The sequence below is a fragment of the Aethalodelphis obliquidens genome, unplaced genomic scaffold (genome assembly GCF_003676395.1).
Source record: "Aethalodelphis obliquidens isolate GAN/ISIS:26980383/991018 unplaced genomic scaffold, ASM367639v1 scaffold20, whole genome shotgun sequence".
Lineage (NCBI taxonomy): Eukaryota > Metazoa > Chordata > Mammalia > Artiodactyla > Delphinidae > Aethalodelphis > Aethalodelphis obliquidens.
The window spans coordinates 13734146-13761249 of record NW_020837964.1 but is presented as its reverse complement, the minus strand read 5'-3'; the positions used below and the strand labels follow the sequence as shown (position 1 = coordinate 13761249).

The 27104-nt window shown below is 45.4% G+C and overlaps 1 protein-coding gene across 1 annotated transcript in view; it reads left to right on the top strand.

Annotated features, from left to right (window-relative positions):
• Positions 1 to 27104, top strand: part of HYDIN (HYDIN axonemal central pair apparatus protein) — a 433475-nt gene that overhangs the window by 336989 nt on the left and 69382 nt on the right. Inside the window, exons 43-54 of the mRNA XM_027119341.1 lie at positions 6865 to 7002; positions 8693 to 8876; positions 11103 to 11244; positions 13130 to 13292; positions 15685 to 16305; positions 18353 to 18574; positions 20461 to 20669; positions 20863 to 21045; positions 21930 to 22049; positions 25144 to 25303; positions 25408 to 25580; positions 26196 to 26394. Coding sequence (XP_026975142.1) covers positions 6865 to 7002; positions 8693 to 8876; positions 11103 to 11244; positions 13130 to 13292; positions 15685 to 16305; positions 18353 to 18574; positions 20461 to 20669; positions 20863 to 21045; positions 21930 to 22049; positions 25144 to 25303; positions 25408 to 25580; positions 26196 to 26394 — 2514 coding nt within the window. The remainder of the gene's footprint in view (positions 1 to 6864; positions 7003 to 8692; positions 8877 to 11102; positions 11245 to 13129; positions 13293 to 15684; positions 16306 to 18352; positions 18575 to 20460; positions 20670 to 20862; positions 21046 to 21929; positions 22050 to 25143; positions 25304 to 25407; positions 25581 to 26195; positions 26395 to 27104) is intronic.

The window sequence follows — 27104 nt, the reverse complement described above, 5'->3', positions numbered from 1 at the left end:
TGGAAGACACAATGGTGGAATTCACTGCTGCAGAACAGAATAAAGAAAAAAGAATGAAAAGAAGTGAAGACAGCCTAAGAGACCTCTGGGACAACATTAAGTGCAACAACATTCGCATTATAGGGGTCCCAGAAGGACAAGAGAGAGAGAAATGACCAGAGAAAATATGTGAAGAGATTATAGTCGAAAACTTCCCTAACATGGTAAAGGAAATAGCCACCAAGTCCAGGAAGCGCAGAGTCCCACACAGGATAAACCCAAGGAGAAACACACTGAGACACATAGTAATCAAACTGGCAAAAATTAAAGACAAAGAAAAATTATTGAAAGCAGCAAGGGAAAAATGAAAAATAACATACAAGGAAACTCCTGTAAGGTTAACAGCTGATTTCTCAGCAGAAACTCTATAAACCAGAAAGGAGGGCATGATATACTTAAAGGGATGAAAGGGAAGAACCTACGACCAAGATTCCTCTACCTGGCAAGGATCTCATTCAGAATCGATGGAGAAATGAAAAGCTTTACAGACAAGCAAAAGCTAAGAGAATTCAGCAGCACCAAACCAGCTCTACAACAAATGCTAAAGGAACTTCTCTAAGTGGGAAACACAAGAGAAGAAAAGGACCTACAAAAACAAACCCAAAACAATTAAGAAAATGGTAATAGGAGCATACATATTGATAATCACCTTAAACATGAATGGATTAAATGCTCCAACCAAAAGACATGGGCTTGCTGAATGGATACAAAAACAAGACCCATATATATATGCTGTCTACAAGAGACCCACTTGAGACCTAGAGACACATACAGACTGAAAGTGAGGGGGTGGAAACAGATATTCCATGCAAATGGAAATCAAAAGAAAGCTGGAGTAGCAATACTCATATCAGACAAAATAGACTTTAAAATAAAGAATGTTACAAGAGACAAGGAAGGACACTACATAATGATCAAGGGATCAATCCAAGAAGAAGATATAACAATTATAAATATATATGCACCCAACATAGGAGCATCTCAATACATAAGGCAACTGCTAACAGCTATAAAAGAGGAAGTCAACAGTAACACAATAATAATGGGGGACTTTAACACCTCACTTACACTAATGGACAGATCATCCAAAATGAAAATAAATAAGGAAACAGAAGCTTTAAATGACACAATAGACCAGATAGATTTAATTGATATTTATAGGACATTCAATCCAAAAACAGCAGATTACACTTTCTTCTCAAGTGTGCATGGAACATTCTCCAAGATAGATCACATCTTGGGTCACAAATCAAGCCTCAGTAAATTTAAGAAAATTGAAATCATATCAAGCATCTTTTCTGACCACAGCGCTATGAGATTAGAAATGAATTACAAGGAAAAAAACGTAAAAAAAAACAAACACATGGAAGCTAAACAATACACTACTAAATAACCAAGAGACCACTGAAGAAATCAAAGAGGAAATCAAAAAATACCTAGAGACAAGTGACAATGAAAACATGATGACCCAAAAGCTATTGGATGCAGCAAAAGCAGTTCTAAGAAGGAAGTTTATGGCTATACAAGCCTACGTCAAGAAACAAGAAAAATCTCAAACAATCTAACCTTACACCTAAAGGAACTAGAGAAAGAAGAACAAACAAAACCCAAAGTAAGCAGAAGGAAAGAAATCATAAAGATCAGATCAGAAGTAAATGAAATAGAGACAAAGAAAACAATAACAAAGATCAATAAAACTAAAAGCTGGTTCTTTGAGAAGATAAACAAAATTGATAAACCATTATCCAGACTCATCAAGAAAAAGAGGGAGAGGACTCAAATCAATAAAATTAGAAATGAAAAAGGAGAAGTTACAACAGACACTGCAGAAATACAAAGCATCCTAAGAGACTACTACAAGCAACTCTATGCCAATAAAATGGACAACCTGGAAGAAATGGACAAATTCTTAGAAAGGTATAACCTTCCGAGACTGAACCATGAAGAAAAAGAAAATATGAACAGACCAATCACAAGTAATGAAATTGAAACTGGATTAAAAATCTTCCAACAAACAAAAGTCCAGGACCAGATGGCTTCACAGGTGAATTCTACCAAACATTTACAGAAGAGCTAACACCCATCCTTCTCAAACTCTTCCCAAAAATTGGAGAGGAAGGAACACTCCCAAACTCATTCTATGAGGCCACCATCACCCTGATACCAAAACCACACAAAGATACTACAAAAAAAGAAAATTACAGACCAATATCACTGATGAATATAGATGCAAAAATCCTCAGCAAAATACTAGCAAACAGAATTCAACAACACATTAAAAGGATCATACACCACGATCAAGTGGGATTTATCCCAGGGATGCAAGAATTCTTCAATATACGCAAATCAATCAACGTGATACACCATATTAACAAATTGAAGAATAAAAACCATATGATCATCTCAATAGATGCAGAAAAAGCTTTTGACAAAATTCAACCCCCATTTATGATAAAAACTCTCCAGAAAGTGGGCATAGAGGGAACCTACTTCAACATAATAAAGGCCAAATCCGAGCAACCCACAGCAAACATCATTCTCAAACGTGAAAAACTGAGAGCATTTCCTCTAAGATGAGGAAAAAGACAAGGTTGTCCACTCTCGCCACTATTATTCAACATAGTTTTGGAAGTCCTAGCCACGGCAATCAGAGGAGAAAAAGAAATAAAAGGAATACAAATTGTAAAAGAAGAAGTAAAACTGTCACTGTCTGCAGATGACATGATACTATACATAGAGAATCCTAAAGATGCCACCAGAAAACTACTAGCGCTAATCAATGAATTTGGTAAAGTTGCAGGATACAAAATTAATGCAGAGAAATCTCTTGCATTCCTATACACTAATGATGAAAAGTCTGAAAGAGAAATTAAGGAAACACTCCCATTTACCATTGCAACAAAAAGAATAAAATACCTAGGAATAAATCTACCTAGGGAGACAAAAGACCTGTATGCAGAAAACTATACGACACTGATGAAAGAAATTAAAGATGATACCAACAGATGGAGAGATATACCATGTTCTTGGATTGGAAGAATCAATATTGTGAAAATGACTATACTACCCAAAGCAATCTACAGATTCAATGCAATCCCTATGAAATTACCAATGACATTTTTTTGCGGAACTAGAACAAAAAATCTTAAAATTTGTATGGAGACACAAAAGACCCCGAATAGCCAAAGCAATCTTGAGGGAAAAAAACGGAGCTGGAGGAATGAGACTCCCTGACTTCAGACTATACTATAAAGCTACAGTAATCAAGACAATATGGTACTGGCACAAAAACAGAGACATAGATCAATGGAACAGCATAGAAAGCCCAGAGATAGACCCACGCAGCTATGGTCAACTAACCTATGACAAAGGAAGCAAGGATATGCAATGTAGAAAAGACAGTCTCTTCCATAAGTGGTGCTGGGAAAACTGGACAGCTACATGTAAAAGAATGAAATTAGAACACTCCCTAACACCATACACAAAAATAAACTCAAAATGGATTAGAGACCTAAGTGTAAGACTGGACACTATAAAACTCTTAGAGGAAAACATAGGAAGAAAACTCTTTGACATAAATCACAGCAATATCTTTTTTGACCCACCTCCTAGAGTAATGGAAATAAAAACAAAAATAAACAAATGAGACCTAATGAAACTTCAAAGCTTTTGCACAGCAAAGGAAGCCATAAACAAGACGAAAAGACAGCCCTCAGAATGGGAGAAAATATTTGGAAACGAATCAACGGACAAAGGATTAATCTCCAAAATATATAAACAGCTCATGCAGCTCAATATTAATAAAACAAACAACCCAATCCAAAAATGGGCAGAAGACCTAAATAGAGATTTCTCCAAAGAAGACATACAGATGGCCAAGAAGCACATGAAAAGCTGCTCAACATCACTAATTATTAGAGAAATGCAAATCAAAACTACAATGAGGTATCACCTCACACCAGTTAGAATGGGCATCATCAGGAAATCTACAAACAACAAATGCTGGAGAGGGTGTGGAGAAAAGGGAACCCTCTTGCCCTGTTGGTTGAAATGTCAATTGATTCTGCCACTATGGAGAACAGCATGGAGGTTCCTTAAAAAACTAAAAATAGACCTACCGTATGATCCAGCAATCCCACTACTGGGCATATATACCCAGAGAAAACCATAATTCAAAAAGACACATGCACCCCAGTGTTCATTGCAGCACTATTTACAGTAGCCAGGTCATGGAAGCAACCTGAATGCCCATCGACAGAGGAATGGATAAAGAAGATGTGGTACATATATACAGTGGAATATTACTCAGCCATAAAAAGGAACGAAATTAGGTCATTTGTTGAGACGTGGATGGATCTAGAGACTGTCATACAGAGTGAAGTAAGTCAGAAAGAGAAAAAAAAATATCGTATATTAACGCATATATGTGGAACCTAGAAAATGGTACAGATGAACCGGTTTGCAGGGCAGAAATAGAGACACAGATGTAGAGAACAAACGTATGGACATCCAGGGTGGAAAGTGGCAGGGGGTTGGTGGTGGTGGTGTGATGAACTGGGCGATTGGGATTGACATGTATACACTGATGTGTGTAAAATTGGTGACTAATAAGAACCTGCTGTATAAAAAAATAAATTAAATTAAAAATTAAATAAATAAATAAATTTAAGACCACAAATCTCAAGTGGAATCTCAGATCTGCCCTAGTATATTTGCCCTCCATCTCTTCAAGATAGCTGTTTTATTGCCATTACCCCTCTCCAAACCTCTGAGACACTTTCCTCTTTCTCATTCTCAGCTACTGATCTCTCTTCTGGCTTCATGGAGGGCACAGCAACAACCAGAAGACAACCACCTTATCCTCCAACCACCAAACCTACCAGCCAACCTTCATTCTCACCTGGTGCTATGCCTTCCCTGCCCCAGAGTAACTGCCCCTGCTCTCATCCAAAGCCTGCCCCTGCTCTCATCCAAATCCTACCCCTACACATGAGCACTGGACTCCACCCCTTCTCTCTCATTCAAGGGCTCAATCCCTGCAGTTGTGTCCTCTCTCTCATTTGTTTATCTCCCCTGTCTGTTGAATCCTTCCTGTCATCATCTATGCATGCTGCATTACCTCCCAACTTTAAAATACTTTCCCACAGCCCCAGATCCCCCTGCAGGTATTACCTCATCTCTCAGCTCCTCTCCATAGCTATTCCTCCAAAGGGTTGCTGGATGATTGCGTCCTTGTCCTCACCACCATTGTCTCTTCCACCTATTCCAGTGAGCCTTTGTCCTCACCACTGCACTGGCTACTCTTCTCAAGGTCATTGACCTTCATCTTGTCCAATCCAGTGGCCAGTTTTCTGTCCTCACCTCACGTGACCTCTTTGGCAGCTGATAACCCCCTCCTCCGGGAAACGCTTTCTTTACTTGGATTTCAGAACACCATGCGCTTCTACTTTCCCATCTGCCTCATTAATGACTCTCTCCACTCCCCCAGTTTCTCCATCTCCTCCAGATTCCTAGGTTTTCAGAGTAGGCTAGGACTAAGTTATCTACTCTTTTCTTTATAGATGATCTCATCCACTTCATTTCTTAAAGATATTTTCAGTATCCTTATGACTCTTAAATTTCTATCTCCAGCTCTAATTTCTCCCCATGCTCAGGTTCATATATCCAAACTCACATTAAATATCTCTACTGAATGGCTTCAAGATGTCTCAAAATTTATATGTCCAAAAATTGACACTTATTTACCCCCAAAAAAACAAAACAAGAGAAGGCAAATGTTCTTCCTTCAGTCTTTCCTGTCTTAATAAATAACTTCACCACTTTCCAACTTGCTCAGGTCAAAACTCAAGGAGTCATGCTTGATGCCTCTCTTTCTTTCATATCCCTTGCCAAATCCTATTGGCTCTACTTCCAGAATATACCCTGTATCAGCCCCTTCCATCATGACTGTCCTTGTCCCTGCCGCCATCATCTGCTGCCTTGACCACAGAGATATCTAACTAACTAATCTTCCTGCTTCACTCTTGTTATCTTGTGCAGGTAGAGTGGTCTTTTAAAAAGCAAAACAGGATCATTTATCTGCCTCAAACTTGCCAACAACTTCCCATAATACTTGGAATAAAATCCAAATTCCTTACCGTCCTGCAAGCCCTGCATGTTCTGGCCTGACTGTATCTTCGACTTTAAGCCTGACCATCTTCCCCATTGCTCACTCAGCTGCAGTCGCCCTGGGCTCCTGTGTGCTTCCCACACACCCACAGCACACTCATGATGAGGGACCTTGCTGTTCCCTTTCACAAAGACCCATCTCTCAGGATCTGGTCTCTAAATAGCCGTTGTTAAACCCTGTCATGGTTCTTTATTCCCTTAACTGATTGTTTTCTTCCTTACACTCATCACTATCTGATATTATATCAGTGATCTGTATATTCATGTGCTCCTTTTCTGTCTCCCGCCCCCCATTTGAACACAAGGACCACGTGGGCAGCAACACTGCCAGCCTCGTTTGTGGTTGTATCCCTGGTACGAGAGGGGTCCCTGGTGCATCAAAAGTGTTCAATGAATATTTGTTGAATGCACGAACAAATGTTTGCTGTTCGGTACACATATAAAGCACCTTCCACAGTGTTCCTGCTTGAAGGTTACAGCAGTTCTTTTAAGTGAGATAGGAATCTTCCATTTTACAGTGCAATCCCCATTTTACAGATGAGGAAATGAGACCCAGAGAGATGAGATGATTTTCCCGAGGTAACATGGCTCGTAAATGTACGAGTTGTTGGAACACCAAGCTGGGTTCTAACTCTTGATCCTTCTTTCTCTGAACAGATTTCCTCCAGCCCTCTCCCCTCAGGACCCGCACAGCGCCGGCTCAGCCTCAGCACCAGTATTGGAGGTGATACCGGGCTTGTGAGCTGCGTGCTCCCTGAGGAGCTCTTCACTCAGATCCTGGCCGAGCGTATTCAGGTACGTCCACACCCACCTGCACAGAGATGCAGGGCTCACACATCGTCCCCATGCTGTGAGCTGAGATTCTGAGCCATCACCCACCCACAGCAGCTCAGAACCCAGGGGTCTTGGAGAGGAAAGATGGGTTTCTTCACCCTCTTTTGTCCTTTTGACACAGCCCTTGTCAGTCTCTGACCCTGGCTCAGTCTGCTGCCTGAAGCCACTCACCTTAAAGGACCAGTGGGCAGAAGGTAGCGCCTTCAAAACATACACACACAAAGACAGACTCATGGTACAGCCCTACAGTGGTATGTTAAAAATTATAACGTGGAGCCATGAAAAGTTAGAATTTGGAGCTATGTTAATTGTGGTAAAGGTAAGTTTTCAATATGTTGTTAACTGAAAAAAGCAGATTATGAAGTAGTATGTAAAGCACAATTATATTTCTCTAAAAATATTTACAAATGTATATCATACACATAGTAAAAACACTTAAAGTACATGTTAACTGTGGTTATCTTTGAATAGCAAGATTATAGGTTTATAACCTTCATACATTTCTGAATTATTTTATAATGATATATTGCTGTTAAAATCAGAAGCACAATAACTGTTTCTTTTTGCTTTGATTTTTCATAAGTGGTGTACAGTTAAAAGAAAACTAGATCCGCAGGATTTGGGAGTGTTTGCTGCTTATGGCTTACAGAGAACTAAATTGTTCACCGTGTCCTAGAGTTCTGTGTTTGCTTTGGTTTTCGAAAATGGGCCACACTATTAATTGTGCATTTAAATATAACAAAATTAGACGAGTTTCCCGGAAGAGGAGGAATGTCATCACCAGAAGTGATTCGTGTTAAGGTTTGAACTCACTACTGCATTAAAGGTACTGTTGCTCTCAGGTGATTTGAGCTAAGCGGTCTAGTAAGTGTGCAGGTGTTTCCTGCACCCAGATAAAGGCTGAGAATCATTGGTAAAGCCCACAGTAAGCCAGGAGAGCCGTGCTACTCAAAGTACTGGCCTCTGATGAGATGCGGAGCTGGCCCTGCTTCCTTTATTGACAAAGCCTTCCTACAAGGCAAAGAAAACCAGCAGCTAAACTAAATAGTGTATGTACTGATTGTAGTAGTTGATTTTCTGACACAAGATTCTTGTCTCGTCAAAAACTGGTAGTATTCAGTTCCTAGCCAATGGTGGCTGGTCTGTGCACTACACTTTAAGTAACACTGCTGCACAGCCAAGGCTGTTCTACAATAGCTAATGTTATCAAAACCATTACACTCCAAGGCAGGAATACCACTAAGGAAGATACAAATGGCCCATCTGCTACAGCTGCCCTTGCTGCATGGGGACACCTCTCCTTTGCATCTTCCTTCCCTGTACTTCATGGATCTTCCCAGACCCTCGCTTTAACATTAGTTTGTCTTCTTTATCTCTATAGAGACAGAATAAATCCTTTACTCTACAAATATGTATGGTAAAGATCTTTCATGACTGCTAAAATGTTTTTATTTTTCTCTCTTATTTAATTACAGCCCCTGGAATCTAGCAGGTGGAAGGGCAGTTGAATGGGATTTTCATCCAGACCCAGTAGGTCTGCAGAACCAATTGCAGCACCAGTAAAAGCACCAACAAAAGAACAAGCAACTTTTCTCCTTAGAGAACAGATGATCTTGTGGCCACAGTAACTGTCTCTGCTCTCTGGTTTCAGCTGAGTGACTGCTACCGAGGAGTGGTGTTTGACAGCCTGGAGACGCTCTTTGCTCAGAATGCGGCTTCAGCTCTCCTCTGCCTGCTGAAGGCCATTGGCACCCGGGAGCATATCTATGTCATCAACGTGGCCCAAGACTATGCAGCCATGAAGGCAGAGGAGAAGGCCAAAAAGGAGCAAGAAGGCAAGCCCATACCCTCCTAGGCTGTCCGTCCCAAGCCCTACAGGTCTTTCCTTTAAACAGAGCTCTAGGCTTTTTACAGTCCTTCCATGCCATGGTTTACATGAAACTATTACATTTGCCATCTCATTGGCACCCCGCCTCTGCCCTGGAAGGTGGCTGGGAGTTCTTATTTCTACTTTTCATGTGAACGAACTGAGACACAAGTGACCTTTTGAGAGATTATAGAAGGAAGGATGAACCCAGATCTTCTGACTGCAGGCACCTTCCTCTTTCCCCCATCACACTGCATCCCTTCATCTTCTCTGTAATTACAGCCTAGCTGAGGGGACCCGACCACAGGTCCCATCCTGACTCAGTTGACGCATTAGCTTGTCGGTTTTAAGTCAACTGTGCATTTCCTGTAAGACCAGAGGTGCTGATCACTTTATGAAACAATTTCTACATCTTAGCCTACTGTGTACCAGGCACTGCAGCAGACATGGTGTACACTGTAAATGTCTTTAAATGACACTTTGGGTCATTTAATCCTCACAACAACCCTATGAAGATTGCTGCCCCAATTCTACAGGTGAGGAAAATGAGGCTCAGAGGTATCCAAAGTCTTGTGTAAGGTCGCATCGCAAATCAGTAAGATCTGTGTAACTCTGAACCCTTTTCTTTTCTGTCATTACATCAGTGGCCTGGAAAAAATTTTCAACGATTGAAAAATACATACACACACACACAAAGAAAGTAATGTTAGCTTAAGTTCCTGGTTGAGTCAGAAGCAGACCCAGCTGGCCGCATCACTGCCCTTCCTAACTCAGCCTTACTTCTCTCTTCTAGAACAATCTACACCAATCATAATGCTTTTCCATTTAAGGAGACATTTGCAAACACTGAGCTCTCTTAGTTCTTAAACAGAACTCAAAGATTGCTTCCTTTTATTCTCATGCAGAGAAAAATTAGAAAGAACGACCAGGCATCTCTCGGCAGTATTTCAACATCTAGATTCCTAGTTTTCCAGAAAGCTCATTTCCCCTCAGTGATCAACTTTTAGAAAAAAGTATCTCTTTTCATTTTCTCAATCATCTGTAGATTGAAGTTTTAGTTTTTCACAGTTTCCATATGGGCTCCTAGTCCCTGAATCATTTTTAAAAATCCAGAGGGAGCGTACAGTAGCAATATTATTATATTAAAATCTAATTTTTATTGAACATTTATGAATGTGCCAGGCGCTGGGCTAGGTGCCTTACGCGATTGCTTATTTGATCTCCACAACAGCCCTATGAAGGAGGAATTATCATTCTGACTTGTTACTATCCCTCGGTAAGTGTCAGAGAAAGAGCTCAGGATGTAGATCTCCGAGGCCAAAGCTCAACCTTACAGAAATGTCAGGTGAGAATGTGGTGCTGGTGAAGGTGCAGAAGAAGCTGAGTGCCTTCGTGCCGAGGGTGAGCCACACTTCAGGACCTGTAGGGTGTGGAAGGCGGTTCCCCTTGGTCTGCAAGTGGTTGTTTCGCCCTGAGCACTTTGGGGGCATATGTTAATAATAGGTAAAGTCAGTGCGGGGTATGTTACTTTGCTCCTATAACAAATTACTTCAAACTTGGTGACTTAACACAGATTTATTATCTTACAGTCCTGGAGGTCAGAAGTCCTAAAATTGAGGTGTCAGTAGAGCCACGTTCCTGTGGAGGCTCTAGGGGAGACTCCTTTCCCTTGCCTTTTCCAGCTTCTAGAGGCTGCCTGTATTTCTTGGCTCGTGGTCCCTGCCTCGCAGCTCTCTGACCCCTGCCTCCATCGTCACATCTGCTTCTCTCCCTCTGCTTCTTCGTCACATCTTCTTGGGCCTGACCCTCCTGCCTGCCTCTAGTGGGCCTCTTTGATTGTATTGGGCCCACTCAGATAATCCAGGATAATCTCCCCAACTCAAGGTCCTTAATATAATCACATCTGCAGAGTCCTTTCTGCCATGTAAGCTAGCATATTCACAGGTTCTGGGTATTAGGACGGGGACCTCTCTGGGGCCTCTATTCAGCCTGCCACAGATGGAAACCAATTTGGGAACTGTGTGAATGCAGGAAACCCCACCAGCGATTAGGAATGCCGCCTGTGGCACCAGCCACCTCTCACTGTCACACACCCTCCGCAGCCTGTTTAGGCTGAGAGCTAAACCACAGGGGAACCCTGCAGCCAAAGCTGCTGAGTGAGTTTTCCCCACCTTCCTGTTTGTTCCCCCAACAGAACACAAACGCAGGGAAGCGCTTCAGAGAGAGAAGGAGCGTCTGCAAAACATGGATGAGGAAGAATATGATGCCTTGACGGAGGAGGAGAAAATAGTGTTCAATCGAGAGGTTCAGCAGGCCCTCCGGGAGAGGAAGAGAAGGTCAGTGTCAGGGGCTTGTCAGAACGGAAGCGCAGCCCCGGGGAGCAACTTCCGTCAGGCACACGGCCCATCCCAGAGACCGTGGTCATCTGGGGTGGAGGAGCGGGGGAGCAGTGGCCACAGGAGACCCAGGAGGATGAATTGCTGAGAGCAGAGACACATATCTTACACATCCAGGGTGCTGGTTGCTGCAGCCTTGCCAGGTCTCCATTCTCCTCTCCTTCCTTCTTTCTTGGGGACAGCTGGGACTCAGGGAAAGGTTATGTAATTTGATGAGGGGAGGGGCTTCTGGCCCCTGTGCTGTCAAGGGGCTCCTGCTGGCTCCCCGTGACAATTGTGGCTCATCAACTTCTGTGCTCAGGTGTCCACAGCTGGTGACCCAGGGGACATTCTTGTGACATGGGCATGGTGGTTGCCCCTGCATAACTCAGCCATTTCTCCTCCTTCCCTGGCTACCATCTTGGCCTTTGGTGGTGCTGTCCATTCCCTGAGGTCTGACCGCCTCTCTCACTTGATCCTCAGCCTGGGCAGTTCATCAGAGACCCTGGGCAGGCTCCCAAGCCAGCCCTCTCAGCCACCTTCTGTGCCTATCCCTGGGGACCACACAGGAACGACTGGATCCCCTCCACACCACCCAAGACACTTAGGCCACTATCTCGGGCCATCTCAGATACAGGTGGACAGCGAGAAATACGTCCTTTCTGCCCTCAGGTCTTCAAACATGCCAAGGGAGGGGGTCCTATTTCCTATCCCTCCTTAGGATTCCGAACATTGGAGGGGGAAGGCCAAGATGCCTGCCTACAATTTAACCCCCTTCTGTCCTCTCCCTCCACCTCCAGACTCCTCCCACTGGCCCCAAAAGAGCTTTCATGTCCTCTGCAGTATGCAGTACATATACCCTCATCTCTTCTCCTGCATGGTCTACTGTAAATATGCCCAATCCTCCAGAGGTATGCAAATCCCAGCTTTGGGATTTCAAAGGAGTCGCTTTTCTTTCTCATCCAGTTCATTACTTTCAGGCGTTCATCTCACAGTGGACTTAGGAAATGCAAATCTGATCCTCCAAGGTCAGCAGTGACTTGTTTGTCTCACACACACACACACACACACACACACACACACACACACACACACACGAAGTAATGAAGTCATGATGAGTCAGCTTCAGTGGACAGAGAGCCACAGCAGCTGGAGACAACTAGGGATTCCCAGAGATGAAAACAGATGGATTTCATATCTTCAGAAATGCTATCCCCTCCACTCTTGTTTGTATTTGGTGCCCAGGCTTGGTGCCCTCTCTGCCATTAGCAGCAGGGCAAACACGTTTGAATCCATAGCTGGAAAGGAAAGAAAGAGAAGGAAAGAGAGGAATGTGGCCTTCAGCTCCAGCACCATGGCTCCGAGCTAGCCAGGGTGGGGACTGCTCTTAAAAACACCATTTCTTCTTATCTAAACCTACGACGTGAGTGTAGGAAGGAAGCTGGGCCTCATCTGTACCGATATCAGAACGATCTTTGAAAGTTGCTTTTTAAAAGTGCTAACATCAAGCTTATTTCCAGCCCTTGCCTCACTCTCCTGTGAAAGGAGTTTGGAATAGAAATACAGATTAGTTGAGAATTCCACTTAGTTGAGCTTCAATTATCAGTTTTGCTGAATGACCATTCAAAGATAGACGTGAGCCGTCCTCTCCTCCTTTCTTTCCTTCTTTCCTTCTCTTCCCTCCCTTCCTTCTTCCTTCCTTCCTGTATACCCAGCTTTCTTTGTTCCTTCTTTTTATGCCCGAGAAAGCTCTGCCCCATGTCCTCCCACCACGTGATCCCAGGCAGGGGAGGGGCTTGGGCAGGAGGGCCTCTGGACTCTGTTTTCTCTGCCTGGCTTGATGAAGGGAGCTGGAGAGACTGTCAAAGGAGATGCTGGAAAAGAAGCTACAGCAGGAGCTTGAGCGGCAGAAGGAAGAAGATGAGCTAAAACGGAGGAACAAAAAGCCAAAGCAGGGACCCGTGAAGGAGGAGCAGCCCGTGAAGAAATCTCAGACACCAAGTCGGCAGGTAGCAGCCCTCACTCGTCCCTTAGCAAAGGGCAGGCACAGAGGGGTCCACCACTGCACCCGGCCAGTCAGCCCAGCACACTTCCCCTCCAAAGAACTGACCCGAGACTGTGTAGATGTTGTGGTGGTGCAGAAGGTAGGAGGAAAGGGACCAACATTTGTTGATCACTGACTCTGCCTCCAGGGCTGTCTTATGCTTCGCCTAATCCTGCCCTTTTGCGTCCTGCTGTCCCTCGGAGCTTCATAGACATGAACCCCATCTGAGGCTGAACAGGATAAAGCCATACCGGTTGTGTGTGAGCACAGACCTGGCTCTTTCCACTGTCCCCTGCAGTCCCCTGGATGGTGCTAAATAGGCTAGTAGGAAAGAGTTGCCTCCAGTGAGCCACCAGGTCAGTGTGTTCAACCAAGGACTGATCCTTGCCAACAGTCAAGGGAGATGCTCCAGCATAAGCTGTCCTTGTGTTTATCAGCCTGCCAAGCTCAGCTGTCACGTCTCTGCCCTCCGTGATACGGGAAGGGCAGAATGGCCAGAGCTGTGCCCAGGATGGCGCTGGTGGCCAAGGGGTGTGGCTAGCTGGTGTGCACAGCGGCCATTCCAGCATCGGGAGTTCTGAGGGTGAAACTAAAGCCAGACTCCCAGACGAGGTGCAGACCGATCCCAGGAGGTAGACATAAGGGCAAAGGACTCCGTGTCCAGGGATCCCCATCAGGTAGAGCTCAGGAAGGAGCAGGGTCTGAGTGCACAGAACTTCGGCACCAAAACAGGCACAAGAAACAAGCAGACCTGGAGTTCAGACTCCCGCAACCTTCCAGGTACAAGTCCTCCCCTCGGCAGGCCTATTCGTCCACGCAAAATCCACTTCTGCTTAGAACGGGGTGTCCAAACAGAACTCTCAGTGTCTTGGCAGTGACCTACAGATGGGGAATAATACAGTAGGCGCCAAGCCCCTCCCCTCCCTACACAACTAAGGTGAGACACCCCCGCCCCGCCGGCAGACAGCCTTGCCAGCGGTTCTCTCAAGGCTGTAGAGAGGGCCAGGTGGAGGAGGAGTTGATGCAGTGTGGTGAGGTGAGTAGCCAACCTGGGCCGCTGCCTCCAAGCCTGAACTTAGGCAGGAACAGAGCTGTCACTGGGCTGTACTGCAGACAGTGATCATTAGACTGAACTGGACTTTATGTCATCAAAGAATGACCCAAAAGCCTTTGAAGCCTCCCAGAAGAGTTCATTGGAGAAGAGAAAATCAGAGCCCACAAAGCAGGTTTAAAAGGGCAGTAAGAAAGAGAATAAGGTTGGCTTCTCTATGCCAGCTTCATTATATAAATGCAGGTTTGTTTAAAAGGCTGGAGTGCAGCCAGATTCTAAACCCTCATCTGTTCCCAACAATACTGATTATATACATAACCTGTATAATTTTAATAACTTGACATTAAGAGACCCTTTACTCTGTGGCAGACACTATTATAAGCTTTTTTAAAATTATTTTTACTGGAGTATAGTTGCTTTACAACGTTGTGTTAGCTTCTACTGCACAGCAAAACGAATCAGCCATGCATATACATATATCCCTTCCCTTTGGGATTTCCATCCCATTTAGGACACCACAGTGCATAAGCAGAGTTCCCAGTGCTGTACCGTATGTTCCCATCAGTTGTCTATTTTATATATAGTATCAACAGCGTACATGTGTCAATTAGAGAGAGTCATACAGAGTGAAGTAAGTCAAAAAGAGAAAAACAGATATCATATATTAACATATATATGTGAATTTAGAAAAATGGTACAGATGACCTTATTTACCAAGCGGAAATAGAGACACTGGCGTAGAGAACAAATGTATGGATACCAAGGGGGAGAGGGGTGGGGTGGGAGGAATTGGGATTGACGCTATTATAAGCTTTTTACATGTATTCACACATTTAATCTTCAGTAGTCCTCTGAGGTACTTATTAATATTACTATCAACATTATACAGATAGGACAGAGATGTGAATTGCTCACCCAAGATCACACAGCTAGCAGGCCGTGCGACCAGGATTGGACCTCTACACTCTGGCCTCTCCCGAAGAGAGGATCATTTTGGGGATCCTTTCCCGCTGATCCTTGAAAACGGCAGCTCTCAACCACAAGTGCACATCACAGTTGCTGTGCACCTTTTACCAAGTGCATAATGCCAGGCCCCAGCCAGCTGTATGACAAGGAAGGACCACAGAACGGCTATTTTGAGAAAGGCCCCCAGGCGATTCTTAGGCACAGCCCTAGTGTGAATACGAGGTGCCTGGAATTGTATGAGGCCTTCTTACAAAACTAAACACCCTCTTGCTCTTCTTTATGCGATTTGCTCTCCCTTAAAGAACTCTTTTAAGAATAATTTATGTGTTTTGCCTCCTAGATTCTTACTTTGTCCAAACTAGAGCTGAAGAATGACGCAATAGAAAGAAAAGTCTCTGTTAGGGAGCAGGTGGCTGCGGAGAAGGAAGAATTGAGCAAGAAGAAGAAGAACCAGCTGTCAGATATCAGCATGCTTGGGTTTCCTCTTGCACAGGAACAAGAGGACAGCGAAGGGGACTTCTGGAAGGACACTGACAAGAACGTGGCCCAGAAGTTTAAGACCTATGAGTTGTCTCTGAAGGATATCCAGAACATCCTCACGTACTGGGACCGGAAGGAAGGAGTTCTGCTGCATCATACCGCGGCCGAGGATGCGAGCCATGAGTCCGGAACCGACCAGCGCCAGGTTCCGCCGTCGTCGTCGGGTGGTCGCCGAGGCCGCAAGGACCGGGAGAGGGAGCGCGCAGAGAGGGAGCGCCTGGAGCGGGCGAGGGCCGAGAGGGAGCGGCTAGAGAAGCTCCGCACGCAGGAGGAGCGCAGCGAGGGGGGCGAGAGCAAGGAGGAGGACCACGAAGGGAAGAAGGATCTCGGTGTGCCCTTCATAAACATCCAGATGCCCGACTCCAAAGGCTCGAGCTGGAAGCAGGCCCTGGAGAATGACAGGCTTCCCAAAGCGGAGCAGGTACAGGCTCTTCTCCAGGATGGGAGCCAGGGAGCTGTGCGGTGCTAATGCTCGTAAAAGTGTTGCTTTCAACACAAAATCCATATCCCCTTTATTCCATTAATCTCTGATGCCCCTTTGGATATAAGACAATAATGCCTAAAAGGACCTTTTTCTATGTGGTGAAACATCCACAGAGGGTTCCACAGATCTCAACCATTCCATCTAGCCTCGTAAAAAGCCACCTGTAAAGTTGATTTTTAACATTGACAGTCTTATGTTGGGGGTTGGCAAGGCAGGTATACTTTGGAGTGACGCAAGTGGCTCAACTATTCTAAAATTTCTTTCCCACAGGCTTCCTCCAGTGACAGAAATTATACTACCAGACAGCTTTTTGTTGCTAGAAACAAAACCATTGCATATCTAGAAGCCCCTTTGGCAGTGGTTTGGAGGGGATGATTACGATAGCCTTTTGTCCAGGGACAGACTTTTTCTGTGAAACGCCAGAAAGCAAATATTTGAGGCTGCAAGTCATACAGTCTCTGTCTTGATCCCCAACAATATGTAAATGAATGGGCGTGACTCTGTTCCAATACAACTTGATTTAGAAAAGCAGGTAGCAAGTGAGATTTCACCAGAGGGCCACAGTTTGCCCACCTCTAGTTTAGTTTTTTTGTTTTTGTTTTTGTTTTTAATAAATTTTTTTTGGCTGTGTTGGGTCTTTGTTGTGGTGCACGGGCCTCTCATTGCGGTGGCTTCTCTTATTGCGGAGTACGGGCTCTAGGCACGTGGGCTTTGGTAGCTGTGGCACACAGGCTCAGTAGTTGTGGCTTATGGGAGCTAGAGTGCAGGCTCTGTAGTTGCGGCACACGGGCTTCGTTGCTCCGCAGCATGTGAGATCTTCCCAGACCAGGGCTCGAACCCGTGTCCCCTGCATTGGCAGGTGGATTCTTAACCACTGCGCCACCAGGGAAGTCCCTCTGGTTTAGTTTTTATCAGAAACTAGATGCAACCTTAAAAGGTAGGGAGTGGAGCCAGAGAGGAGTCCTAGGTCAGACTGTAGCTTAAAGAACTCCCTGCCTCTGTTAATTTAATAAGTGGTACAAATTATTCATCCCTTTCCTCACAGACGTTCTAAATCCTGGGAGTTAACTCTAGCTACATGTTAGTCAGGAAGTGTCTTCTGCTGTCTGACCCAGAGAATTAGAAACACAAGATTACATGAAGGTAGTTACTTGCTAGGCCTAACAGCCCATTTAGTCCATAGAATGGGCACTCAGATGGCCTAATTGTTGTGATGACAACAATTAATCAGGGGATAGCATCCTTATTCGCAGGGTTTTACAAGCTGAGAAGGAAGTTACTACTAGATTTTCAAGCCATCTGCTCTGGAGAATGCTCTCATTTATCATATATCAGAGTAGAATAGGAAAATGCTATAGGGATAAGTTGTCTCTCTCTCAAGTCTCTTTTTTTACTTTTCTCTTCATTCCCATCTTTTAACCCATTCCCAGAACCTTTGGTGGGTTTTTTTATTTTCTTCTTTTCTGTATATGACCTGCTCCAGCCCTAACTCTCTTTCACCTTTGGAAAAAAAGAACACTTAAAGGTAAAAGAAAAATTAACAGGGGATCTGAAAATAAATGAAACAACTCTATGCTATAGACATCAGGACCTGAGGAGCTGGTCTCTTTAAACGGAGATTGTTTTTGAGTGCCTACTGTGTGCTAGGCCATGTGCTATATCGCCCTGGTTCCGGTCCTAATGGGCTTTACAGTCCAGTTGCAAAGACAGACAGTTATAATAAAATGACAAGCGTTATGATAAGAGAGGGAGCCCGCAGCCCACAGCAAGAGCCCCAGCCGGGTCTGGGGGCGTGGGGATCTGGAAGGACCTGCAGAGCTGTGTCAGAGACCCTTTACATGCTGTCCCTGACCCAAGCCCATCTCAGGGCATCAGAAAGTTGACAGAAAGGAGGGAGAGTCTGAGCGTCCTGTGCTCACTCAGGGAGGCAGTTAGGGGTAGCCCACCCTCTGCACAGGAAATTAATCTTGGGCTTTTCCTTTAGATCCTAGACCTCTTGGGCCTGGGGTCCTCTGGACCACCCATCCCGCCGCCTACCTTATTCTCACTCATCTCCTACCCTGTGAAGCGGCTGCCTTTGGCCATGACAGAAATCCTGGAGCATTTCATGTTTGTAACTCTACCGTCCAAAGAGCTCTCCCTGATGGAGGAGAAAAGAGAAGTGGAAGCAGAAGCAGAGCTTTCAGCCACCCCAACCTCCTCAAAGGTAAAGGGAGCAGCTTGTCCTCCTGACCTTGGCGGGAGTTCAGTCGGGCCCTCCACGTGGCCAGAAAAAGCAGTGTTGGGTGTCGTGCTCACTGGGGTGTTTCCCTCTACTCTCTGGGGATTCTGCCTGAGCCTCCCTAAGCTGCACCTTCCCCAGGTCTGACTCTTCCTACTCCCCTAAGAAGAGACTGAAAATGACCGATTCTTACCTTCCAACCTTTGCAATTCCTGTGGATGGTTTAGGGAACTTGCCGAATCACTCTGCAGCTCATCTGCAAGAAAAAGTAAGCAGCAAAACTCTCTCTTTTAAAGAGATATCAGAATGTATTGTGAATCCAAGGTAATTTACACAGTGCATAAGAATACAAGCATCAACAGATACAAGTTAAGGCAACACGCACCATTAGAGAAAGGACAGATTATTAAAGAAATTATATGGGGAAGATTGGATATTTTGGATAAAGTTGCTTTTTAATCTCCTTGCCTGACACAATACAGTAAGATTAATTCCACCTGGATTAAAAATATAAGCGATCAAAATGAAATCATGTAAAAGTAGAAAATATATATTACATATACAATTAGTGGAATAAATCACAAAGCGAAAATAGATTTGACCGATCATATGCAGAATGCATGGATATTAAAAATTAGGGAGGGGCTTTTTATTCCCAGAGGAGTATGGGGGCCCAAAATTTGAATCTCCCCACACAGCCTCCTTCGTATAAACCATGCATGTCAGCAAAAAACAAATAAAATCAGCAGCAAATAAAGTCACCTCTAGCCCCTGCCTACAGCTCAGTTAGGTAACAGAGAGCCCCAAACTTCAGTTTAATAAGTAAGTAGGAAATCAACATCTGAGGTCCCAGCATTGGTGGGCAGGCCTTACTTGAGCAGAGTCCAATAAAAAAGATAAAGAAGAAAATATTGCCACCATCAGAGGTGACTATTACACCAACCTCTTTTCTGAAAACTGACCACTAAGAGGCAAGAGTTTAGCATTCTTTAACTTACGGTTTTAGGAGGAACTCTAGTTCATCTCCAACGGATGAAGGAAAGCGCTTCTTTCTAGAAGAATGGCAGCTAAAACTATAGGAGGCATGGTAGAATTTAAAAAGTACTGGTGTACCCAAGGACATAATTGATTAAGGAGCGCCAGTGGATACCCACAGTGCTGGTTTGTCAGGGAACAAGACTCTCACTCTGAGCCAGAGCATCACCCCACAGGTGACCGGCTGGTTACAAAGGGGAAGGTCCACTTTGCCATGGCCACGATCTGGCGGGCACCGCTGCAGCCACACAGACACACTTTGCGTCTATAATCAGGGGTCAGCCTGACATTATTTGTCTCCCATCGTGATGGAGTGCGGTGTACACAGCATCATCTCTGAATCTAATCAAGCTTTTAAATCTAATTTTCAGTTTACATGAAATGCGGCAAATAAAGGAATAAGTTAAATGACACTCTGAGAATAGTTAGGAAATTTGCAGGCTATGGAGTATTCTGTAAGAATACGGATCTGGTCTCTGCCAAAAGTCAGTGTGATTGGGAGGGAGGGAGGGGTCTAGATTAAAAGATATTAAGGAAACGCAACAACAAAATGCAATATAGGAACATACTCCCTGCCAGCTTCAAGCGTTCTCTGGAGTTTTGGCCTCCTCCTCAGGGAATGAGGTGCCAAGGAAAGCACTAGACTCTCTCCACTCTACCTCTTCCCTTGTACCCTAGTGTCATAGGCTGGGCCCTGCTGCTCTAGGCAGCCTCCAGCCTCCTGAACCTGCAGCGCAGTCACCCCAGACTGTAGGCATGTGGCATGGGCGTCTCTGTCTCCTGCTCCTGTGTTCATAAGATGAATGTTTAAGACCCGGTGCTCATTTTTAATTAAGACCCAGGAGGAGCAGACCACCTCATCTAAGGGGAGCAGACAGAAAACTAAAGAAAAAACAGATCAGACCCGCGAGACTCAGAAGGAGAAACGTCGCATGGCCTCCGACAGGAAGGGCCTTTCTGGGGGAACCTCTGGAACCACTGCTCCCCTGTCAGACATAGAGGAGAACAACCTCTCTGAGCAGCATTCACAGGAGAAATTCCCCAGGTGGGCCTCGGAGCAGCCCAGGGAGGGGAAGGCTGAAGCCCCAGATGGAGGGTGTGGCTGTCACAGCACCAGATGGGAACAGGGCGGTCATGCCTATAACCCCAGCAGGACCAGACTCCTCCCAGGCACCAATCCTGTCTTCTCTTGGCCCGAAGGAAGCGTTCTCACTTTAAAAGCCTGTGTTCATTTTCAGGCTGAACCATTTCCGGTGGATCGTACCAGCCAATGGTGAGGTGACATTGCAAGTGCACTTCTCTTCCAATGATCTTGGGATCTTTGACCAAACGTTTAACTTTGAGATCCTTGGAACTCACCGCCAATACCAGCTTTATTGCCGAGGTGTCTGCACTTACCCATACATTTGCCAAGACCCAAAGTAAGTGTACTTTGTTTTGAAAAGAAAAGGTTGACAGATACATTTTCATTTTCCCCCATGGTGCCCTGAACCAGATGCCTCTTAATACAAATGTGGAACTGGGACAGCATCTCAGGCCCTCTTGTACTGGGCTCCAAAGTCAAAGTCCTGTGACATTGACTAAGTCACAGGAATGATATGGTACCATGAGACTGAAATAAAGAGAAAGTTAATAGGAGTGAAGAGGGGGGAAAAGTCTTCCTGTGACAAGTTAGTTTGCTTATTTAACTATATAGCAAATATAAACAGATTTTGTGTTTACTGTAGGACTTTTTATCCTGTAATATCCATATATGTGTGAATCTCCACAGGCAGGAGATTTTTCCCTGAGCTACCAAACACTGAGTCCCTTATGCACCACATAAATGCACCTGACTGAGCAAGCTAGTGGGGCCTTTTATAGCTTGTCCACCGAGAGGAGCTTTTTTGCAGTTCTCGCCAAGGGACCATGTTGGACAGCGAATTCAGAAGCTGGTTAAGATCCACCAGAACTAGTTTTCCATAGGGTTTCTCAGGACTTTTTCTAGCTGGGCACACTAGAACAGGAAATCCAGCTCAGCTCCATCATCAGCCCCATCAGCTGATAAAGGATCCAGCTCACCCATCATCAGCGGTGAAAGACACCGCTGGGAATCTTTTTTCTCAAGTTCAAACTGTACTATCTTCACTCGGGGTTGGGGATGGGAGGGTACAGGAATAAAGGCTCAATAAATGTCCTCAAATTAAGAGTCGTTCTGTCTCCAGACACCTGGACCCTTTGCTGAACAAAGAGTGTTGGGTTCATGTGTACCTCGTGTGGAGGCAATTCAGACAGCTCTCCTCTCCTCTTCCTCCCCTGTGTTCAGAGTGGTCTTCCCTCAGCACAAGAGGGACATGAAGGCGAATGAGGTCATCTTTAAGAAGTATATTGTGAGCCTGGAGAGGTTTTACTTCGGGCCACTGCTTTGTGGAAAACCAAGAGATAAGTAAGTGTTCCATTATTTCAAAGCAGATTTCAGACCCCTGGGTTGGACTCATGAATAGGACAAGCAGGGTTCCCATGGAGACGTAGCTTTTACTAACATTGCCTCAGTTAGCCCAGAACCACAAATCAGGAGAACTGGGTTCTTGTGCCCCAAGTTTCTGCTAAGGTCCCAAATGAATGGGGGTGCCATTTTCCCAGATGGGGAAGCTGGAAGAAGACCAGGTTTTGGTAGGGGAAGGTAGGGTCAAGTGTGCACTTTGGGATATGTTAAGTTTGAGATGCTTGGGAGATACAGCCAGTAGCCACGTAAAGCAGGGCATAGTCTATACGGTTTTGGTTCTCAGAGGAGAGCCTATCTTCAAGACAACAAAAGCCACAGGTGTGGATGAGACCACCTAAGATGAGAGGACACAGTAAGGAGAGAAGGACCATGGTTGGAGCCTCAATGGACTCCACCGCTCACAAGAGGAGAGGCCAGCAAAGAAGATAAGAAAGAGGGCCAGAGCTATGGGTGGAAACCAAGAAAGGGTGGTGTCATGGAGCCATGAGAAGAGGGTGTGGTCAGCTATGTTGATTGCGGCAGAGAGGGCGGAAAGATGAGAACATCAGCGTCCACAGGGTTCAACAACATGGAAGCCATAGGAGGCTCAGCAAGAGCCCTTTGTGGGGGATTTCTGAGGATGAAGCCCAGGTAACGTGAGTTGAGGAGTCAGTGGGAAGTGAGAGAATGGAGACAGAGTGTGGAGATAGCTCTTTGGGAAAGCCTGGCTGTGAAGGGAGACGGAGGGAGTTGAGGACGGGAGGGAGACGTGGAGTGCAGGGAAGGCTGTTCGTTCGCTCTTGTTCTTACGATGTTTGGATGTCAAGGGGAAGTAGCAAGGAAGCGGCTAGAGTTTCCAGAGCACGTAAGGGCCAACAGTGGTGCAGCTCCCTGAAACAACACAACGAGATGTGGAGATGATGGCCTTTGCCAGGAAGAGGGACCATCATCTCATGCTAGGTTGGAGGGAGGTGAGACGGCTTCAGGTGCAGGTAGGTTTACAGATTTGGCTGGCATGGTGAGGAGGTTCCCATGGAACTGTTTTCTCCATGATGAATGATGTGAGGTCATCCCTAACAGTGAGGCAAGTGGAAGGAAGTTTAAAATGTTGAGAAAATGGAGAAGGTATGAAACAGGTTTTGTGCAAAGTGGGAGAGGGACAATATTAGAGAAATAGATTAAGATTATCAGGTAGAACCAGGGGCCCAGGTAAGGTCAGTGACCAGAAATATTTAGTAATACTAGTTTTTTCAGTTATATATAAGTTTTTTAGTGTATAGGCAGGGAGGTAAGACTGAAAATAGAACCAGGGTCTCAGCCTAGCATTTATTGTGATAAGTAGAGAATGATTATTTCTATGCCTACTTGGTGAAACTAATGAGCCAACTTAGTTCTCCATTCCCTTCATAACCACCAGTTTATTTCCTAAGGTGCTGAACTAGTAAATGAAGGTGAAGGGTGTTGACTGTTGATGGAGAGGATCTTCAAAGCCCAGTAGAAGGACTTAGGCGAGAGAAGGAGTGGGAGTCAGGTTGATGGACATGATGTACAGAGCAGCCTGGAGGTCGGATTCAGGGAAATGATGGCCATTCAGAGAGGCATGTATTCAGAGCTGCACTGGAATTAACCAGGATATGGGGCCAGACAGCGGGGATCCAGGAGGGCAATTACAGTGGTCCAGAAACAAGTATTATTCATCTATTCTTTTTTTTTTCTTTTTCTTTTTTTGGCTGCGTTGAGTCTTCGTTTCTGCGTGTGGGCTTTCTCTAGTTGCAGCGAGCAGGGGCTACTTTTCATTGCAGTGCGCGGGCTTCTCATTGTGGTGACTTCTCTTGTTGCGGAGCACAGGCTCTAGGCACGTGGGCTTCAGTAGTTGCGGCACGCAGGCTCAGTAGTTGTGGCTCGCGGGCTCTAGAGCGCAGGCTCAGTAGTTGTGGCGCACGGGCTTAGTTGCTCCATGGCATGTGGGATTTTCCTGGACCAGGGTTCCAGCCCGTGTCCCCTGCATTGGCAGGCGGATTCTCAACCACTATGCCACCAGGGAAGCCCTCTTCATCTATTCTTTTAAGTCTTACTGAGCCTCAATGTCCTCATCTGCAAAGTGGGAAAATAATAGCACCTACTGCACAGTTTGGGGAAGACTGAACTGGTTAGTACATATGGAACTTGTAGCAGAGTGTTCAGTCGTGGTGATTACCAGCGAGGTGTGGAGGCCACCACCACTCTGGCAGTTACACAGACAGTGCTCTGTCTCTCGGACTTTGATTTAGTCTCTGCAATGCCCTCTCCTTCCTTCCTCCATCTTAGTCTGTCCAGAGAGCTTTTCAGACTGTTTCTGGGCACCAGTGGGTACTATGGTGCCCTGCTTTCCTGACCTGTGTTATGACCTCCTACGATGTGTGTGTTCATTAATCTTCCTTGTGCCTTCTGTGGCTCCTTTCCTGTTTGGTTCCATTAACTGGGCAGCTTCCAATGCTTAAAGTGCTCCACTCCATGGATCTCTCCCTAAGGCACTAAGGGAACAGAAACAACCTTGTAACAGTGAACAGTTACAATCCGTGTCGGAACAGTAGCATCCCGCACAGGTGTAGAAGAAGGTGGTAAATGAGGTCATCTCTAAGACAGATACAAAATAACACGTTGCTCAGATTATCATCTCTCCTGGAAGTATAAGCTCTGGGAAGGAGAGAGCTACAGATTTTTCAGTCAGAAATCTTTGCAATAGTAATAACAACCATTTATTGGGTATTTGATATCTGCAGCTGTCCTCAGGGCGTTAGGTGCACTATTTCATTTAATAGTCATGGAAATCCTAAGGGATATTATCATCCCATCTTAGAGATGAGGATACCAAGGCTTGGGATGGGAGCGGGGGCTGGTCACATCACAGCTCTAAGTCTTCACAACTACAAAGCTTGTGTTCCTAGCCTCCATGACACTGCCTCTGTGTAGCCACATCATCCTTTGAAATTGCCTTACGCCTCACAGTCTCCTTTTCCACCTGAATTCTCAGCCAGTCCTCACATCCACATCCCTAATTTTTGTTTGTTTCCAGGTACAAGTCATCCTTGTTCCCAGAAAACATGGAGACACTGACAATCCTCAACAGTTCCCCAATGGTCGTGGAGGTGTCCTTCTGTTTTCAGAACGATGTCAAAGCAAACACCTACTTCCTGGAGCCTGTCAACATGATTCTGGAACCCAGTGAGAAGCAGGTACAGTCACATGGATACAAGTCTACCAGGGCAAGGCTTTCTTGGGAAATTTGAGGCCTTGGTATCCTCGGTATAAACGTACTTTGTTTGGACTCTCCCATTAGCAGCTGAACGTTTGGGCCTACCCTACTGCAGTTGGTGTCTTTGAAGACAGCATTGTCTGCTGCATCAAGGAGAACCCCAAGCCAGCCGTCTTCAAATTAAGCTGCCAGGGGGTCCGCCCAGAACTGGAGCTGGACCCCAGACAATTGCATTTTGACCGGCTCTTGCTGCACAGGTCAGAGTTCTGGGTGATACCAGGACCGGAATGACGTTTAAAGAACTTTTAGTTCTAAGGTGACCAGCCCATCCTGATTTGCTCGGGACTTGCCTGGTTTTAGTATTTGAAGTCCTGCATCCTGGGAGACTTCTGGTCCTGTGCAAATCAGAATAGTTAGTAACCCTCTGAGTTCACAGGTTGTCACCTTGGGTTCAGTGAATGGACTTCAGAATGGTTAAGGACTCCCCTAAGATCCAAGTGTGTGCATATGTGAATTTTTCTCAGAAGAAGGACTACCTTTTTCCAGATTTTCAGTCCATTACCCTAAAAGGTTAAGAATCTTGGTTCTAGAAATTAGAGGACAAACACAGAACACTAGACCAAACCTAGAACTTACATATTCATTCACTGGAAATGTATTACTCTAAATAGAGAATGTTTATTTCTGAGGAAGCTGGGAGAGAATGTTGATAATGTATCCTGCATTCCTTGATCATCACAGGTAGGCCCCATTCCCTGATAAATACTTATTAGTGAACTAGCAGTAATAGAATAACCAGACGTGCTTTTTCTGACCTGCCATAATAAATCAAAATCATTTGAAACTGGCAAAATTTCTCTTGGTCTCTGCAGGAAAGACTTCAAGGTAGTTCTTCTCCGCAACATCACACTACTTCCCCTGACCTGGAGGATCACCAGCCTGGAGCACCTGGGCGAAGACATCACCGTGTCCGCGATGCAGGGGACCATAGCCCCCAAGGCTGAGGAGAGCCTACAAGTGCGCTTCCAACCCTCCAAACCCATCAACATCAAGAAGGCGATTCGGTTGGAGGTAAGGCTTCATACGTCTTCAGACTTGGTCACCAAAGTATGTACACACTGGGTTCCCTGACACACACACACCAACACACACATACCCACCAAGCCAGGTCTCCGTGTTACATGCTCCCATCTGATCCCCGTTTGACGCCCCCCAACCCACAATATCCTGCTCTGCTCACAACTGTAAGCTCCATAAAGGCAGTCTTGTTCATGGCTGATTTCCCAGTGGCAAGAACGGAGCACTCAATCAGTGCAGAGTGGATGAATGAGTAAATGAATGAATGAACGGTGTTACTGTTCCTCGAGAAGCATTCGATTTCTGATTTAAGACCCCCAAACCCAGTCACCCCTCAGAGTCCTAACTCAGTAAACATCAGCCTCCACCCAGTTGCTCCCAGCAGACACCCAGGAGTCATCCTTGATTCCTCCGTTTTCCTGTTGGCCTCCCCCTCCATCCCAGTCCTCCAACAAGTCTTGTCAGTTCTGTCTCCCAGTGTATCTCCTGCCCATGCCCTTCCCTGTCTGCACTGCCACCACCACCCTCATGCAGGCCACTTGCTGTGTCGCTCACCTGGACTTCCACAGAGGCTTCCTAGCCGGCTTGCCTCTTCCCACTCCCCGCAGGTGTCCAGAGGGATCTTTACAATGTCCGTCAAATCAGGTCACTCCTTCCTAAAGCACTAGGCTGTCTTCCCATTGTACTAAGAATAAAGCCCAGGG